Source organism: Gobio gobio (genome assembly GCF_949357685.1).
Source record: "Gobio gobio genome assembly, chromosome: 8".
Taxonomy (NCBI): Eukaryota; Metazoa; Chordata; class Actinopteri; order Cypriniformes; family Gobionidae; genus Gobio; species Gobio gobio.
This window is the reverse complement of record NC_137114.1, coordinates 24,498,241-24,517,734: the sequence shown is the minus strand read 5'-3', so window position 1 is coordinate 24,517,734 and position 19,494 is coordinate 24,498,241. Positions and strand designations below refer to the sequence as shown.

Below are 19,494 nucleotides of genomic sequence, written 5' to 3'. Positions count from 1 at the left end.
TGATAGATACTGACCACTGCAGACCGGGAACACCCCACAAGAGCTGCAGTTTTGGAGATGCTCTGACCCGGTCGTCTAGCCATCACAATTTGGCCCTTATTAAACTCGCTCAAATCCTTACGCTTGCCCATTTTCCTGCTTCTAACACATCAACTTTGAGAACAAAATGTTCACTTGCTGCCTAATATATCCCACCCACTAACAGGATGAAGAGATAATCAGTGTTATTCACTTCACCTGTCAGTGGTCATAATGTGGTCATAATGCCTGATCAGTGTATAATTTTGACTTGTGTACTTACACTATCCCAACTGTTTCCAAGAATGTTTAAATCCAGTGAAATAAGCAATTTTAACCAGGACACAGACTGTGTCTGTGTGTCGCCTATCAATGACATCATACCCGCGTTACCCTTGATTTTCGGTTTTATTTTTGTAGAAACCATGGAAACACCAAATACGCTTTAATATATTATGTTTCATTATTAGACAGTGAGCAACTGTTTGGATACATTCATCGACAGAAAATGAATCATTGTTATAGCTCAACACAGTTAGTCTTATTGTTTAAATCCCGTTTTCTTGATTTATGATTTCTTGATTTACATGTTTTACCATGCCTAATATCTCACTGCAGTGTGCAACAAGTGTCTCATAGTAGCTGCTGAGCAAACGCACAGAGTAGCATTATAACATAACTTTCAACACACTCAAATGTATCTAATATGATAAAACAGCGCTGCGTTACCCCACATACGCATGAGCAGAAGAAGTGGAAGTGGTCGTCTGCAGCATAATAAAAGCTCCACTGCTCTTGAGCCGTGTATCGCACTTGTCTCTCATTAGCAATCGCTCCAGCGGCCTCGTTCTGTTCCAACGGCTTCATACTACAGTAACGTTAATAAATCTTATATACATGAGCTCATCCATGAATGATTTCTGCCCAAGTGGCATCGGATTCTTTTCCACCGGCAAGAGGTGAAGACAACAACTCCCATGATTCCGTGAAATCAAGGCGTCATCAAGCTACGCCTTTGTTTTGAATAAGAGACCTCTAGCAGCGAAAATTACATATTGTGCCTTTAACACATCAAATGCGAATAGTCATCTGTTGAATAGAAAGTTCAGACCGTACTTATACCAGTTCTTTTCTTCACAGATGCCAAAAAACACAGTTTGCTCCTTTTGTTTCTGTCACTTTCTAAATGTTTTATGATGTTGTTAATGAACTTGCCATTAAACTAAATCATTTAATTTAGACTGTTTAAAGGGGTGATGAATTGAGAAATCAACTTTCCCTTGAGCTTTTATATAGAAATATAGAAAAGGTCATGGTAATATAAGAATATCCTGTAAGTTTCAGAGCTGAAAAAGTTAGTAGCTGAGAAACCCAAAGGTAGGCAGGACAATCATGTGTTTTAAAACTTAAAAAAAAAGACCTTTGCACGGTTGTTTCATCCGTGCTGCTTTCGAACATTTTCATGCAGGCTTTTCATCACATTTCCTAATTTTTTAAAGTTTGGCCAGACACCAGCAGAGTTTATAGTCTCCTTGGTATGCATATTCCATTATCATAGAACAAAGACTTCCACAATTGATTGGATAAACAAATGAACAGTTTACCATATATGTAAGATCTTTTTACCTCATTTCAAAGCTGAAATGTGTCAACTGTTAGATAAAAAGCAAATTCTAAGGAAATGTAAAAGGCAAGGTGAAAACATATCCGAGTCTTCTACCAAGAGCATGATGGGAGGAGGGGAACTTGTGTCCAGCTATCTGAGGCCCTTAATATCCTTACAGGAGGTTAATGAAACAAGAAAAAACATTTCAGTGCTAGAAATGTTTCTGTGTTAGTTTAGTGTGGTTACTGTTAACCATGGTGGTGTAACACAAGTATTGTGCAACAACAGACATCACTTCCCCCTGTGGCTATGTTGTTAGATCAAGAAAAACAGCAGCAATATGATGGAAGAAATTAATGCTGCATGAGATCTTCAAATAATGGGTAAGCAATAATTTACCACCATTTTAACACTTCTAGATATTGTGAGATTTATTTTGTAATATGTAAATTTATTCATTTGGTTTGCTGTTCATGTGTGATGCAATGGTGCGTTATTAATACGTATGGGGAATTTGCACGCTGACATGCGCAGTTATTGTTATGTAGAAGAAAAAAAAGGGACATGCGCAGAGAAAGTGAGAGAGCGCGCAGGTGAAGTGAGTTGGACTGCACTGCACTGCACTGTGTGTGTGTGTGTCTCACGATGTGACCTCTGACAAATAAATGAAGTCCCTAAAGTTGCATATTTAATTACGTATATGCCTGCATTAAAACGTTGGAACCATTTACAAGAGACTGGAGCTTACTCGGGTGTTCTACAGCCCCTCTTGCATTATAAAGATCATGCAGTCTTTTTTCCATGTAAATGATTCATCAGCTTCTTTAGTGGAATCATTTCATATAAGAAGGAACAACTTGTAGCAACTTGTAGCACAAATCTGATAATAATAAAAGTAGACAGTATGGTTTCCAGTGACTGTATTTGTTTCCTCACATTAGTCTAAGATGCTGCAAAGGCTGTTGTTCACCTTGACTGTCGTTAAGATGACAATTGAGAGCTAACTTTTATATTATTTCTTGTTTTAAATCTGATAGACCCTTTTCACAGATTGTGATGATGCATTTCCACAGTTATCGACACTGCAAATTTTCATTCAGAGCTTTTATTATAAAAATATATATTTTACTATAACAAACTATCCAGACACTAGTCTTGTTACACTACACTAAATGAAAACAGGCAGCTTCTGTTCACTTTCCTTGTTTTGGCTACTTGTAAGTTTATCTAAACAAAATGTACAGTGTTGCATTTTTAGTAACTTGTGTACATTTGATTGTAGTCATGGGTGAGAAATGTTGAAAACTACAATAAACATTTTACTGTTTCAAATGGAGTAATGGACTCTTTTCACAATTCTTCGTATCTCGGAAGAGGACGTCATCATAGTTGGGTAAACTTCAGACATAACTTTATGACCACTGACAGGTGAAGTGAATAACATACTCGGCTACTAACGTGATCTCGGTTCCCTTGGATACGGACTGAGTACTGTGTTGTTCGTCTTATTAATATAAAGAAGACAAGACGCTACGGATGCAGTAGGTTTATGCAGAAAGGACCTGCGATTGAAGCGCAGGGACCTCTAAATTATAAAATCTAACAAAAGTGGGCGGTGAGGCCCAGCCAGCTGCCGCACAGATGTCATCAATGGAAACACCAAAGGACCACGCCCACAAGGAGGCCATGCCTCTCGTGGAGTGTGCTCTGACTCCCAAGGGACATTGAAGGCCCAAGGAGGAGTACGCGAGAGCTATGGCGTCTACTATCCATCTAGATAGTCTAGGCTTTGTGACCAGAAGACCTTTCGTGCGGCCACCAAAGCAGACAAAAGACCTGCTCTGCCTGACGAAAAGAGGCGGAACGATCAATTTACGTCCTCAGGGCTTTGACAGGACAGAGAAGGTTCAACTCCTGTTCATCCTGAGAAGGAGGAAGGGCGGAGAGAGAACTAACACCTGCGCCCTAAAGGGGGTAGATAGAACTTTCGGGACGTATCCATGTCTAGGTTTCAGGACGACCTTAGAGTCGTTAGGCCCAAACTCAAGACACGAGGGGCTCACAGAGAGCGCCTGCAAATGTCCCACACGCTTAACCGACGCTAGCGCTAGCAGCAAGGCGTTTTTTAGCGACAGGGGTTAAAGGTCGACAGTCTGAATTGGTTTAAATGGAGAACTTTTAAGGCCCCAAGAACCACAGACAGATCCCAAGTAGTAACCTGGAGGGGACGAGGAGGGTTTAGCCTCCTGGAGCCTTCAAGGAAGCGAACAACAAGGATGTTTCTTCCTATAGACTGCCCTGCTATAGTAGCATGTGAAGCTGCTACAGCCGCAACATAGACTTTAAGAGTAGAGGGGGAACGGCCTCTATCCATCAAGTCTTGAAGAAATGACAATATCTGAGATTTGCCACAAGTTAGAGGGTCGCCACCCCAGGTTTTGCACCAGGAGGTGAAAACTGCCCACTTTGAGGCGTAGAGACATCTTGTAGACGAAGCACTGGCCTGAGAAATAGTGTTTAGGATATGCTCAGGGAGGTTTAGGGGCTCCCATTGAGAAACCACACATGAAGGTCGGGTCTGGGGTGCCAAATTGTCCCTCTCGCTTGGGAGAGGAGGTCCCGTCTCAGAGGAATCGGCCATGGCCTCAGGGGCGATAACTGAGACAGCTCCGAGAACCATGGTTGGGTCCTCCAAAGAGGAGCCACCAGGAGGACCTTGTGGCTGCCCACCCTGGTTCGCTTGATTACCTGGGGGATCAAAGCGATTGGGTGGAAAGCATAAAGGAGGAGGCTGGGCCAATCATGGGCCAGCGCATCCCAGGCTTTTGAGAAAAATATTGGGTGGTGATGATTGTCTTCTGAGGCAAAGAGGTCAACCTCTGCCTTCCCGAAAACATCCCAAATCTTCTGAACCAAGCGAGGGTGGAGCGACCATTCCTCTGAGGGGAAGTTGCTCCGAGACAGCATGTCTGCCCCTACGTTCAGTACACCCTGTGTGTGTGTGCTGCTCTCAGAGAGAGTAGACTGCACTGAGTCCACTCTAGAATGGTTTTCATGGGGTTTCGATGAGAGGCCGTCCTGGTGATTTATGAAGGACACCACCGTCATGTTGTCTGATCTGACCAAGACGTGGTGTCCCACCAGAAGAGGAAGAAAGACCTGGAGAGCCCAATATACTGCCATCATTTCTAGGCAGTTGATATGTAGCTCGCTTTCCAGGTTTCTCCAGGCCCAGAAGCCTGGGCGGTTGTAGCACAGAGGTCCCCAACTTGTCTAGGAGGCGTCTGTGAAGACAACTTTCCTCTTGTCCATAGCACCTATCGCCACGGCTTGCTTGAGCCAGCAAGGGTTCATCCAAGGGGCCAGGGCTGTGACACATGCCTGGTTCACCTTGAGTGAGTAACGGCCATGATGCCAGGCTGAGGGCGGGACCTGCAGAACCCAGGCTGACACTGAGGATGGCCTGCCAGGGGGCTGAATTGATACAGGCACTAAGTCACTGTGAGGGACTGGGGTGCATGTGTGTGGTGGAAGAGAAAATTTGCTCTCTTTTTGAGTATGTTTGATTTTTATTTCCGCTATAAACCAGCGGCTCCCAACCAGGGCATTTGACCAGGCCCCGGAACTGAATTGGGTGGCAGGAAAACTGGATGAGGCATTTTGGAGGGTGGTCCGGCCACGGCGGGACATAGCCTCCTCCTCTTCCTTTCTCCTTTCTCCTCCTCTTCAGAGCTCGGCGCTGGCTTGGTGGCTGCCGACTTGTCCCTTGGCATCTGCTGCTGAGCTGGCGCTGATTTAGGGTGGCTCGGGCAGAGGAAGTGGAGCATTTGGGCAAAAAGTGTTGCATAGCCTGGGACGACTTTTGTGCTGCTGTAAAGCGCTCTGTGAAGCCATCAACGGCGGGTTCGAAGAGACCGGTGGAGGATACTGGAGAGTCGAGGAAAATGGCTTTATCCGCATCCTTGATCTAAGTCAAGTTAAGCCACAAGTGGCGCTCCAACACCACCAAACTGGCCATTGAGCGTCCAATGGCTTGAGTTGTGGTCTTCGTGGTGCACAGAGCCAGATCCATGGCGCTGCGCAGCTCCCTGAAGGTGACAGAGTCGTGTCCGGCCTCATCCAAATCCTTGAGCAGCTTCGCTTCATACACCTGAAGAACTGCCATCGAGTGTAAAGCGGACGCTGCTTGACCAGCCGAGGTGTACGCACGTCCAGCAATGGCCGAGGTGGTGCGACAAGGCTTGGATGGATGAGCGGCCTTGGTTTTCCATCCAATGGCGGCGGGCGGACACAGATGAGCTGTTTGACTGCTTTAGACAGCACGTGATAGAGCTCTGATAGAGTCAGTAGAAGCTCTGGTGTAAATTGGCTCCAAAGACGGCAAGGGGATGGGGTCATGTTGCGAGCCCGACCACTCCTCGGCTTCCGACATCGCTAGAGACATGCTGTCGTCCTGCAGCTCGTCATCAGATCCTCCGAATGAGACCAAGTCACTTGTGGCCGCAGAGGGACATTGGTCTGGATGGGAGAAATGGACAGGGGGAACATCTTCCTGTGAGGAGAGCGAGTCACGCGGGGGCTGAGCTGACGTGAGATCACCCTCGTCCGAGCGCTCAGATCCTCTGCCCTGCTGTTCTTTTCCTTGCGGGTTCTCGGGAGGAAGAAAACGGGAGGGCGGGTCGCGTTCGTGTTCTGAAATCCGCAAGTGCAGAGAGGTGTGACTCATACTCTCGCAGTGAGAGCAGGTCGAGTCAATGAGCACGGCTTCTGTGTGGGACTCGCCCAGACATTGCACGCACTTGCTGTGCCCGTCATCAATGTGTCAGTACAAAAAATCTGTATATTAATTGGCTTTTTATTAATGCAATACAGTGGTCTGCCAGTGGCTTAGCATACACTATTGGCAGTTTAGTGTTAAGTGATTAATTTACACCAAAACAAAAGATAACTCAGAAAAATTCACATCTCAAATCTCTGAAAACGTTATTTTTGTCTTACATTTCATAATGAACTGGCACTATCATTTTTCATCAGTTCAAAAAAAATCAAGCACGTGAAATGAAGGCTGCCTTACTAGGATCCTTCAAATTGAGATGACCTTCAGTGGCATTATGTTGTTGATTTGGCAGCCAAGATAGGCCTTGCCTTAGAATGCACGCAGCTAGTTTTTCTTTTTTTGTTTAATAAAAAAAAGGTTTGCACGTAAACATCATCACGACGGTCCTCTGTGCTTCTGCATCATCACTCCTCGCGAGAGTTTAATAATGTGCTGAAGTTTACATCAAGTGAATGCACAAATGACAGTTGGCCGGAAGAGATGATTTAAATTATAATAATATAATACGTAGTTTATAAATATCTCACACTCACACCTATCATTTAGCTCCAGAAGATATTAATTAATCAATTGTGATCGTATGGATTACGATGTAATCCATGTCGTGTTCGTTTGCATGGTTTTTGAAGGCATCAATTTCTAGGGATCCATCACTTGGGCTGCATCCAAAATCGCATATAGGCCTACTTTCTTACTATATAATAAATAAAAAAAATAGTAGTAGGCCCCGTGTCTGAATTCACAGTACTCATAAAAGAGTAGGCAAAAAGTACCCAGATGACCTACGTCTTCTGGCGAGATTCTGAAGTGTACAATAGACGCTTTACTATCCCATCAGGTGATTTATGAAGGACACCACCGTCATGTTGTCTGATCTGACCAAGACGTGGTGTCCCACCAGAAGAGGAAGAAAGACCTGGAGAGCCCAATATACTGCCATCATTTCTAGGCAGTTGATATGTAGCTCACTTTTACAGGTTTCAGGCTACGGGAGAGGATTTGTAAATGGCAGTGAAGCGACAAAAATTACGCTGTTAGGTCACATGATAAGAGCAACATGGGGAATGTAGTCCGGATTACATTCATATTACACACATTCATAGAACATACTTTTTTAGCGTTCACGAAGTAATTTTTACTTTCAAAGAAGAATGGCATAATTTGTGGCTGGAAACTTTTATTAAATAAAAAGAACACAAGCAAAGAACATCATGTAAATTATTATTTAAATAACGATTGGAGACTTTCTGTTCTGCATTATTATGTCAATTAGGAAACAACATTACTTTGTTCATTATTATTGCCATCACACAGTCAGATACATACAAATATTCTTTACAACACTCAAAGTGAAATGCGCCCCCCAAATCTTTTTGCTTACAAATAAATATCTGTGTATATATCTTCAAACATGGACTGTCTGTGTTACTAATTGTATATGCACATATAATGTCAATTTATTTGTGTGATTTTCTGCAAAATATACACCATTGTTGCACAATGTATGTTCTTGTTGTGCAGTCAAAGCTTCACAACACAGAACTATATATCATGCAGAGTATTTACATACATTGGTATCCTACCGAGGTGCGTTGAATGCTTTATGAATGTAAGATGCTATTAATTTAATATGATAATGACTCATTAATCTGTTAGTCAAATTGCATTTCAAGGGCTAATTGCATATACTGACCATTTAACAAACATCTATTGGACACAACCTTACCAGAGGATTACATGATTACATAAAACATTACATTTATTTCAAGCACCTTAGGTAAAGGGATACCTTCCTATATGTTCCGAACGGTGGTTATTTCTTATTCACTTTCAAAGGATGAGCTACAATCATCCATTATTAAATAGGACTTTCTATTGATATCAAATGTCAGCTTAACCATATTGGATTGCAGCATGTACCGGGGCAGGGATGGCCATCAGGCATTATCATATACTACTTCCTACCAAATTGGCTGAATTATTAACAGGGTGATTTTGCTCCTCAATGTATTTGGAACATATTTAAATAAATATATATCTGAATAAAAGGGCACAAAGTTGTTGGGGAAAAAAAAAATCCAGCAACCATTCAATAAACCAGTTTTGAATTCAGTTACTGGCCTGGTTTTCATTCACACATACAAATCATTAAGATACTGAAATGGAAAAAACTAACAAAAATTAGGGAATATTTCACCCAAATCTGAAAATTGTGTTATTTACTCACCTCCATTTTGTTCCAACTTCATATATCTTTATCTAATAGCATATAAATAATATTTATACAGCTATTCCATACAATAGCTCAGCCATCACTCCAAAATTAACAAAAAACATCATAACAGCACCATAAAAGTACTATATTTGACTCAACATTTCACGTTTGAGTCCAAAAAATAAAAAAAGGGCATCACTTTCTGAAGTTTTGGCGTAAACGAATGTCAATAATGGCTTCAAAACACTTGAAACATAGCACACAATGGCGCTTTTAATATGTTTTTTTTGCCTTTTTAAAGTTTGACAGATACAGTCACTATGAACTGTTGTATGGAAAGAACTGAATGGAGTGAATTTTCTTTTTGTGTTTTTTTTTTGGGGCGAATTATCCCCTGAACAACCACTTCTGGGTGTGTGATAAAAGTATCAATGTACACATAGTCTGGCTATATTTGAGAGTATTAGTCTTTCTGGACAAACCCAGATTTGGGGATAGTGCTTATTCTGTATGTCGAGGCGCACATCGCACCTCGTTCCCTGATGCTTCGACTTACAGCGGACAGAGTGAAAAGGACCACTAGTGACTGAGACTCTCCCGAAACCATACCGATTCCCTTAAGCTTGCTTCAAACTCTGAGAAAGACTGTACTGTAACTCTTGGGGAAAAGAACCTTCCTTTTGGAAAGTCTTGTCTTTTAAACCAAGAGAATCTCTGATTGAGAGACAAATGTCTGGTATGGTTACAAACAAGAAGGGGTATAAATAACCAAAATACTAATGAATACATAAAGAAACTCTAATGCATCTTTTACAGGTAAGGCAAAGTGTCATTCAGAAGCCCAGAGACGTGAGAGAGCTCAAAAACCTTGTACTCTGACAAAAATAAATGACATTGTCCGCTAGCTGTTTAAGACCGTTTTCCCCTGAAAAGGCCACATTTATATATGGGTGAAATAGAAAATTTGTGGGGCAGGGGGAATGATTGGGCTCTAGTGGCCACTGTGTCCCGTTTGGCCGAGGAATCAGGGAAGAATCGCGGTTCATTTGGTCTTAATTTCAGTATAGTCGCTGCCGTCACCATCAGCCCTCCTGAAGCCTCCCTCCCGGTGTCGTCCATGGAGAAACTCTAGGGCGGCGTAATTCAGCTCTTGTCTCTCCATGCCTGCCATTGGACCAACAGATTGGTAATCACTGTCGTCTCCCTGTGAAGATAATGTAGGAAAAATATTTAAGCCCAATTGTTGGGGGCAGAGCAGGAAAATGTTGGTAATGTCAAAATAAAAGTCCCCAACAAGACACTCAAAAGCACTGTTAGCAATTAGCTGCTGAACAGAATGAGGTAGCACAGCGCATGAACTATTAGCTTCCAGGCAGCAGTGTTAAAAAAACGGTTTAATCAAAAACAGAATTAAATCTAAATTATTTATTGTCGGAATTTGATTTTTTATATATATTCCATATTATGCTTTTATTGTTGTCTAGTGCCAGTTCATTTCACCTCCACCCATTTGTTTACATGCTCATCTTAAATTTCAGCCTTACCGTGCCTTCCTCTAGGATGGAGTTAAACTTTGAGCCCAGGAGCTCAGTCTTAAGCTATGTTAGGGGAAGAAAAAGAGACAGAGAATGCAGAGAAGCAATGAAAGAGGGGAGCATAGAGGTCAGGAAATGCTCTAAGCACAGGCTACACTGGGACTCTTAGTTTTGACGTGCCATCCACACTTGGCTTTGTGACTATATTCAGAATAGTATATCAGCATACTACCGTTTCTGCACAGTATATTATGTATATTGTGCACAGTATGCCACTTTTTGTATGTGTAGACTACGCAGATGATCTACTATAGTGCATTTGCCAAAATATGTAGTATACAACACGGCACAGTGCATGTACGTCTTTCAATTGGCCTTCCTTTTCTAGCGTGATTATGAAACTGGAGGTAATTTCAGCCATCTCTCATCATCTTTCTTAATTGATTGATTTTTAGACAAAATTGGATTGCATATGAAATCTACTATTTATTTAAAAAGAAGATAACTGGATGATATTTACATTTATCATGAGGTCATGTGACAATATAGCATACGCCTGCTTGAAATAATGCCTACTGTTCCACTTACTATTTTTCTTTTAAATAGTAGGATAAAGTGTATACTGTGCAGTATTTGGTAAGTAGTAATCTAGCATACCGTTCTGAACATAGCAGATGATTTCGTCAGGTCTGTGTAACATATAACTTAGTACTGAGTATGTAGCAATCAGCAAAAATGAGCTAATCTTTTTAATACGCGTTTCCTTATTGGTTTAATGTTAATGCTAAGTGTGGAAAGCTGATTACAACAAGAGAAGAGCCAGTATATCATATCATTTGCCACATGTATGCATGGAAAAGACCATAGACTGTTGATTCATTTATTGTACGCTTTGTTCGCTTTCATTTTGTCTTATCACTGTGTTCAAGTACTGTATATGCTGTGTAGGTGATTTATTTATCATTGTAATATCTCACCACTTTTTTCCTGAGACTCTGTTTGTCCTTCTTGACTGCGCTGTAGAACATTGAGGGATTCTCCACTTTAGATCCCACGTCCTGCCCAGGGTTACCATTCTCTCTGAGGGGGTGGAGTCAGAGAATCAGACTCTGCCTCACACTCAACCACACTGTAAACGAATTGGCTTGCGGCAACACTTTAAAGGGATAGTTGAGCCAAAAAAATCGAAGCTTTGTTAACTACACCCTCATGACATTGAAAAACTGTAAGATTTTCTTTCTTTAGTGGAACACAAACCAAGACATTCTGCACAATATCTAAGCTGCTCTTTTTCATACAATTGAAATGAACGGAGGGTGGGGTTGAGCTTCATTAATGATATGCCATAATTGATCAGTCATGTGTCCCGATTCCTCTGTGTTTTTGTTCATGAACTTTTATTTTGATATTCTTTTGTCTTATATTGCCTGTGTTCAGTTCCTGTGTGTTTAGTTCCGGTTTCCTCATTTTTTTCATTGATTAGTGTCTCACCTGTTCCTCATCATCCTGTGTATTTATACCCTCAGTTATCTTCTATTCTTGGTCTTGTGTTAATGTTTCGTGCTGGTGTTTCTATGGATCCTGCAGTTTACTAAATGGGAATTCATTGTTCATCTGCGTCAAGCCTCTTTGAATCTAGATTATCAAGTCGGTATGTGACATCATTCATGGATTTTGCCTGCAGGAAACTCTCAATATAATGCGCAAAATCATACAGAACATCTTTTTGTCCTTTTCGAAAGTTGACAGCCCTCGTTCTTTTTCATTGTATGGAAAAGAACTGCTCAGACATTCAGAAAAAAATATGTTTTTCTTTTGTTCCTCTTAAGAAAGAAACCCATACAGTGAGTGAAAGACAGAATTTTATTATTTTTTAGGTCAACTATTCCTTTAAGCCTGGGCATCCATTTTAACACAAGGGGATCATTGTAACCCCTAAATAAAAACGGCATTGTGCCACAGTGTCAAGTTTGGGATCGTTTCATTTTGATTTCCAATGGGACGTTTTATTTATTCTTGCAAAATGAGATAGGAGAAGGATGTTTGCTGCAGAGCTCAGCGGTTTTGAGGCTGAAAAGCAATGGCATGGGACAATTTTTTACCTGCGATAGTTTTGTTAGTCTGCAGTTTCATGCACAATGTGGCATGTTTACCATCTTACCAAGCAATCAAATTGGATCATCTGTGAGTGGGTTATGGCTTGAAAACCAAATGCCAAAACAAAAAACAAAAAAACAAAACTGAACATGGATGACTAGGCTTGGGTGTTTTGATACCTACAAACCCCAGTCCCAACCCACAAACTCCACCAAAGTCTTTCTCGTGAGGGATACTCACTTTTTATTGTTCTGACCCACGTATCTCACAGCTGCGATGATAAAGGCGATGACCGCCACACCTCCGATAGTCCCCACTATGACGGCCATCATGTACTTTTCTGAAAGAGTGCGTAAAGTTAAATGACTATACCTCAAAATCACATTAATGGTCGCACATGTGGGTTCAGTGAAAGTCTACTTACTCTCCTGCTGCAGTTCCAAGCGGATGGTCTCAGAGCCGTACGTGTTGGTGATACTGCAGTGCACATGGACAGCGGTATCACCATTGTTTCCCCTTTCACCCTTGTCCTGGAGCTTGATGATGCCCGTGGACATGTACCTGTCTGAGTGCGTGTAGTAGTTGAAACGGTTGTTGGAGTTGTTGATGGTGATATTGAGGTCAGGCAGGAAGAATTCAATCACTGGCTCAGGGTTTCCCGAGGCAATGCACACACACTGAACACCCTCACGGACTATAGTGCACTTAGAGTCGTCAAGGAGGACAGGGGCAACTGGGAAAATTGAGAAGAAAACCACATCTTTCAGTGTTGCAGTACTTCAGCCCGGACAAGGACTCTGACTCCAAGTCAAAGACCATAGTTTCAGAGTGTGTTCACACTTGGAGTTTGGTTCGCTTGGTTCACTAGGTTTGTTTGGTCCGGACCCAAAAAAAAGCGTTCGCTTAGTGTTCTAATTGCCATTTTTATCACCAAACCTAAAGGCATAGGTAAAGGCTTTTATGACGTATTGCCTATTTTGAGACGGAACTTACCAAACATCCAAAACAATGCTGTGTGCGGGGATAAATGTGCTCGTTGTATGTGCGTAGCCTACATATGATGGTATTTTGACCAGTTGAGAGCTCGTGAAGAGCTTATAAAACGTGTAAAGGAGGAATCTCTCCGTCAGACACACAAACGAAGATCTGCTGCGAGGAGACGCGGTTCTGATGCCTGAACTAAACTGTGTTGGGCAAATTCGCGACTATGGCGAGAAAAAACAGGTATGCTTGAGTATTCTGTCCTTTTTAAGGTTGCATCTTCCCGTTTTTGGTTAGTTTACTTGTCTTTGGTCCGTGTTGCATTCATATTTCATTCGAACCTCACCAGAGTTCGGAGCAAGTACCATCTTTTCAGTAGACTTGTTTAGTGCGCACCAGGGTTCAGATGTTCACACATTCAGATGAACCACACTAATAGAGCAATCCCAAAAGGGTTAATCGAACCAAACATACCAAGTGTGAGAACACCCTCAGGGGCATATTCTGACTGGAATGAGCTAGTCTCGACTAGTGATAGCAAATATGGACTTGGACTTGTCCGGACTCGAATGCCACAACATTGACATCTATCCTTTACTTGCTCTACGTTCATCTATGCTCATCTTGCCATCCTAAGGCTTGACCCAAGTTGAACACAAACCAAAACCAACTTTTCCTTCGAGAAAACATCTTCATAAACTGTCCTTGAGCACGATTCCAGTCTACTTAATGTTTACATTTACAATCTGGCTCGATGTCTTTACTTAAAACTGGTCAAATTTTACAGCGACTTACATTCTACTGTAATGTTAAGTGAGCTGCTGGCCCGTCCGTGTTCGTTCTCGGCTAGACAGCGGTAGACTCCATCGGACTGCGGTGTGATCTCGTGCAGCTCAAGCACAGACCCCTCCTCAGCTGTGATGGTGCCCACCAGCTCCCCATTCTTTAGCCAGGTCAACGTGGGCATTGGATTACCCTTGCTGATGCACTGTAGGGCAACTGAAGATCCCTCTAACACTGTTAGAGATTCATTGATCCATGGCTCCCGTGGAGGATCTTCAAGTTTGAGAGAAAAACAAATTTCCTGATTAACGTTCGGAGTGATAATGGAAGGCTAGCATACGGTTTAGGCTGCCATATGACGTAGCACATAACTGAATCGAAAATGCAAAACACTTAAACCATTACCTGTATCCAAAACCACCCTATTCCCCAAGCAATTGCTAACAGCAACTTTAAGAGATTTATGTTTCAATCCACAGGGGTGCATGAACTTTTACTTACAATTTACTGCCAGATACATGGATGTGTTCATGCTGCCAAAGTCATTGTCACCAACGCAGGTGTAGACACCTTCCTCCTCCGGGGACAGGTAGTTCAGGGAGAGTGACGAGTTTGAGGCGGTTTCCGACATCAGCTCTTTGTCTCCAAAATACCAAGTTATCATGGGGACTGGATTACTGTCCACATCACAGTGCAGGACCACCGAGCTTCCCTCCATCACCTCTTGAGACACGTTCACCCACACAGTTCGAGGGCCGTCTACAGATTACATGATAGGTCAGTAGATATTGTCTGAGAAATGTATGCATCAGTTTAATAAAATGGCGGAACTTACACTTGATGTCCAGAGAAATGAGGCGTTCATAGACGAAGGTGCTGTTTGGGTAGTGGACCCGGCAGCCCAGCAGCTGGCCGTTGTGCATGGGTTTGGGTGTGAAGGTGAGGGTGCTGGACAGTACAGCAGTGTTGCTCTCCTCAACAGTGTCAGGGGTGAAAACGGGGTCGGGCAGGTAGTCCGTGTACATCCAGTGGATCTCTGGACTCATGTCAGGACAATTGTCTGGGACATAACAGGTCAAGTCCAAGCTTAGGTCACTAACAATCTCCTCTGGAACATCGATGTTGGGCTGATCTAGAGCAGGGAGAGACATACAAGTCAATATGAAGTTAAAATAGACCTTTTTACTCCATACTTTAATCAAGCCAAATAATGATGCATTTATTTAAATCGTTTTATTGGTATTTAACAAGACAATACATAATGATACATTCGATGAAAAATAAGCCTCCCAGAACCCTCACACCGAAAAAATTATAAATGTTATATAAAACCAAGAAGGGGAAAAAAAGAAAAAGAGAAATTATAAAAGAATAAATAACAAAATATTAAAAAAAAAAAAAAAATAGATCAAAATTAATGATCATTCCTCTCTCCAGTATCCAAATAATTATTTATGCATTGATTTTAGCAAATCTGCATTTAGGTCTGGCTCCATTCTTCTATACAATACCCACATTTAACAGTCTAAAGTCCCGCCCTACATTTTTTGCTCATTAAATATGCTGTATGATACATATTATTACAAAAGTAAAATTGGTTGTGGTTGAAACTGCTGTTTTATGTCGACTCCAAATGCTACACCAACAATGTTTTAGTAACCACACTGGAAAAAATTACATTCTTAGGTATTTTAGTGTAATTTTTTAATAAACTGGTCTGCCAGTGTAGTAGCCTAAGACAAAATACACTTATGTTGAATATACAATTTGTGAAAACAAGAGATGTCAATGTGGTCCAAAACAACCCCCATTTATCATACTGTACGGGCAAAAACATGGAGACATTTTTCAAAACAATATCTTTCAGGTTTGGAATAACATGAGGGTGAGTAAATGATCACAGATGTTTCATTTTTGGGTGAACTATTCCTTTCATCTAAATCTTATGCAGTGTTGCTTCTCAAGTAAATGAACCTTGTTTTAAGGATTTTGGGATATTATGACTGGAAGACATTAATAAAGTATAATTAAACAATGTTTTTTTTTCATACTCTGGCCTGCATACTTACCCAACACCTGTAGATTTGTGTAGTCCGGAAAAGTGTAGATGTTCGCTCCTCCCAGGTCTGCACGGAAGTAATACTTCCCAGAATGTTCCATGCCGATGTTGTTAATCAGCAGTGTGCAGTTTTTATGTGCCAGTTCGCCCAGTAGCCTGGTCCGTCCTTTAAAACTTTCATGAACAATATCTGTGCGTGACTTATACACCACTGGGGGGAAACGCTGGGGGTAGGGGTGGCCGAAATACCAGATCCCGTGGACACCCCTGTAAGGCCTGATACCAGAGGGGTATGTGAATGAACAAGGTATAACCACACAGGAGTTTGTCATGGCTGAAATGTCTCTGGGCATCCACACATTCCACTGAGCACTAACATCTGTCCAGAGAAAGATACATTTAATTAAAATTATCTTTAAACACTAAAAAAGTTTTTTTTTTTTTGTTTGTTTTTAGGCATGCACCATATCTTAACATTAACAAAAGGAACCACAGTAATAGCATGTTTGATTCAGAACAAGCTCTTACCTTTCAGCAAAAGCAGCAGAGGCAACAGCAGCAGCTCCAAGCCCTTCATGGTCTCAGTTTAAATCTGGACCATAGACCTCTGTTACAAAACCAGAACATGCATCAGTAAGACAGATAGACAGACAGACAGACAGACAGACAGACAGACAGACAGACAGACAGACAGACATCTACTTAGGGATGGCTGACACGAAACTAACGTTTCGGCGCTTTGTCGAGATCCCGAAGCGCAGATGTTTCGAAACAATGCTCCGAACCAACCCATGTCACGTGACTATGACTAAATGAAGCGTTTCATCAGGTATGCCTGCCGAAACTGCATTGATTGAAAGGGGCGGGAACAAACCAGACAGTCACACATCTGTATGAACCTAATTCCCCACAGTTTAAAAGTGAAGCTAATCCATCTTCACCACGTGGGTTTTTGTGAGAAGAGAGAGATTTTGTGATAGCAGTCATTTCCCCTCATTTGTATGCAAGTTACTTGCTAAAAAAATATTTGTGCATGCCAGCAACAAGTGTCCCTTGTGAGAGGATTTTTTTCAAAGGCTGGAGAAATTATATGTAAAAAAAAGAAGTCGGCTAAGTCCTTCAACAGCAGAGCAAATCATATTTTCAAATAAAAATGTTATATAACAATTGTGACGCATTGTGGCTTTATTTATTTTTATGAATCATTTTTATCAATCATTAATCATTTTTCATGACCAAAAAAACCTATAGTTATCCACAATGAGTAGGCTACAGGTTAAAAAAAAAAACAAGATCATGTAGTTTTCAAACAACTTTTTTTTTTTTTTTACATGGATCATCAAGGTTATTTCAGATAAACACATGCAAGTGACCACTAGGTGTCGCCGTAGAGACGGGTGTCAAATAGACCAGAGCCATATAATAAGAGAGTTGCACTCTTTGATCTCGCCGCCACGTGGTCACATGGTTCATGGAGCTCTCAATAGTTCCAAACAACTCCGCGCTGTCAATCTGTTTGAATAGGATTAAGCAGGACAGACCACGGTTTCACTATATTTGCAGCAATTTCTGGTAAATATTAACACAATATGTGCATCGAATTCGACTAGGCTTTACAGTAGCATTTTATTCTGGGGAGAGATAAAGAAGAGATAACGTTAATGTTTTTTTTTTAGTGATCTGGTTGTTTTATTTGGGTCATGTGAGTGCATGATTTTACAGCGTTGAGTGTTGTAGCCTATCACGGGCATTTCTGTTGAAAATAATGACCAGTCATTTGTTTAATTTACCAGGAACGAGAATCCATATCGATGAAAACAAGTTTTATACAGTCTCTAAAGGCTGAATGAATGCTGAATGAATTTTAGAGCAAGTTTACGTTTTACACAAATCTTCCAATTATCTACAAAACCTCTTACCATAACAAACAAAGCACAGAGATGATTTAAATAAAGATTTATTGTGAAGTTTAGTCAGAAGTTTTAGTTTTTTGTTGTGATTTTCCTTACAATTAGCCTATATATTTAACACTTAAAGGGTTAGTTCACCCAAAAATGAAAATTCTGTCATTAATTACTTACCCTCATGTCGTTCGACACCCGTCAGACCTCCGTTCATCTTCGGAACACAAATGAAGATATTTTAGTTGAAATCTGATGGCTCTGAAAGGCCTCCATTGGCTCAATGGCACGGTTCACTCTCAAGACCCTTAAAAGGTACTAAAGATGTCGTTACAAAGTCTTTTGTCGTCTAAAATAACTTTATGAATCGGAGATAATAGTTTTTGTGTGCAAAAAAACCCTAAATAACGACTTACATAGTGATGACGATTTCAAAACAAGGCATCATGAAGCTTCGAAGCGTTATGCATCAGTGAGCCGATTCATGACTCGGATCACGTGTCAAACCGCCAAACTGCTGAAATTTGGCGATTCAAACCGCTGAATCGACTCAGTGATTCATAACGCTTCGAAGCTTCATGATGCCTTGTTTTGAAATCGTCATCACTATATAAGTCGTTATTTAGGGTTTTTTTTCCGCACAAAAACTATTCTCGTCACTTCATAAAGTTATTTTAGAACCACTGTAGTGAGATGGACTTTGTAGCGACGTCTTTAGTACCTTTTAAGGGTCTTGAGAGGGTACCGTGCATTGTGCCAATGGAGGCCTTTCAGAGCCATCAGATTTCAACTAAAATATCTTCATTTGTGTCTGAAGATGAACGGAGGTCTTACGGGTGTCGAACGACATGAGGGTAAGTAATTAATGACAGAATTTTCATTTTTGGGTTAACTAACCCTTTAAGGTTTTCTCGCTATACCATATTACAAAGCTATACCTGCTAAATGCGTTACTTTTTACATCTTGAATTTTCGCTGAACTGACACGAAATGACACGCTTTGACACGCGAAATGGTCGCTCCATGACATGCTTTACTTCCGCATTCCTCAGTTCCTCTTATGGAAGTCTATGGGAGTGTCGTACTCTGTTTTTCAACGGCTCTGAAATAGACCAATTTACAGCCTACGTCACACTGACGTCACGCAGGTTCAACTGCGCATGTCGGTTGCAAAAGACGGTCTGGAATGTGTTATAAAGTATAAAACACATTGGTTTAAATCGTGCTTTAGGCTATACATATAACAACAGTTGAATGATTTCAGCAAATAAGCAGTTAAATTTGATTAAATGTTTGATTAATACACATACATACACACATACACATATATATATATATACACATACATACATATACATATATATATATTATATATATATATATATATATATATATATATATATATATATAGCAGTGATGCGCGGGTCAATGTATAAACAACCCGCACCCGACGACGTTTTCA

The 19,494-nt window shown here is 41.1% G+C and overlaps 1 protein-coding gene across 14 annotated transcripts in view; it reads right to left on the bottom strand.

Moving 5' to 3' along the window:
- Window positions 1-7,623: 7,623 nt before the first annotated feature.
- Window positions 7,624-19,494, bottom strand: part of mag (myelin associated glycoprotein) — a 30,736-nt gene continuing 18,865 nt past the window's right edge. For 6 of the 14 annotated variants that reach the window (XM_079823790.1, XM_079823800.1, XM_079823788.1 and 3 more), the window contains 8 exons: window positions 16,660-16,738; window positions 16,142-16,510; window positions 14,908-15,204; window positions 14,574-14,831; window positions 14,085-14,345; window positions 12,733-13,041; window positions 12,549-12,648; window positions 7,630-9,880 (listed from right to left, as the gene is read on the bottom strand). In XM_079823790.1, the coding sequence (XP_079679916.1) occupies window positions 9,820-9,880; window positions 12,549-12,648; window positions 12,733-13,041; window positions 14,085-14,345; window positions 14,574-14,831; window positions 14,908-15,204; window positions 16,142-16,510; window positions 16,660-16,708 (1,704 nt within the window). In that variant the 5' untranslated portion in view covers window positions 16,709-16,738 and the 3' untranslated portion in view covers window positions 7,630-9,819. Of the gene's footprint in view, window positions 9,881-10,220; window positions 10,275-11,188; window positions 11,292-12,548; window positions 12,649-12,732; window positions 13,042-14,084; window positions 14,346-14,573; window positions 14,832-14,907; window positions 15,205-16,141; window positions 16,511-16,659; window positions 16,739-19,494 lie in introns of all 14 variants that reach the window. The other 8 variants (XM_079823796.1, XM_079823798.1, XM_079823797.1 and 5 more) reach the window with 2 other exon arrangements.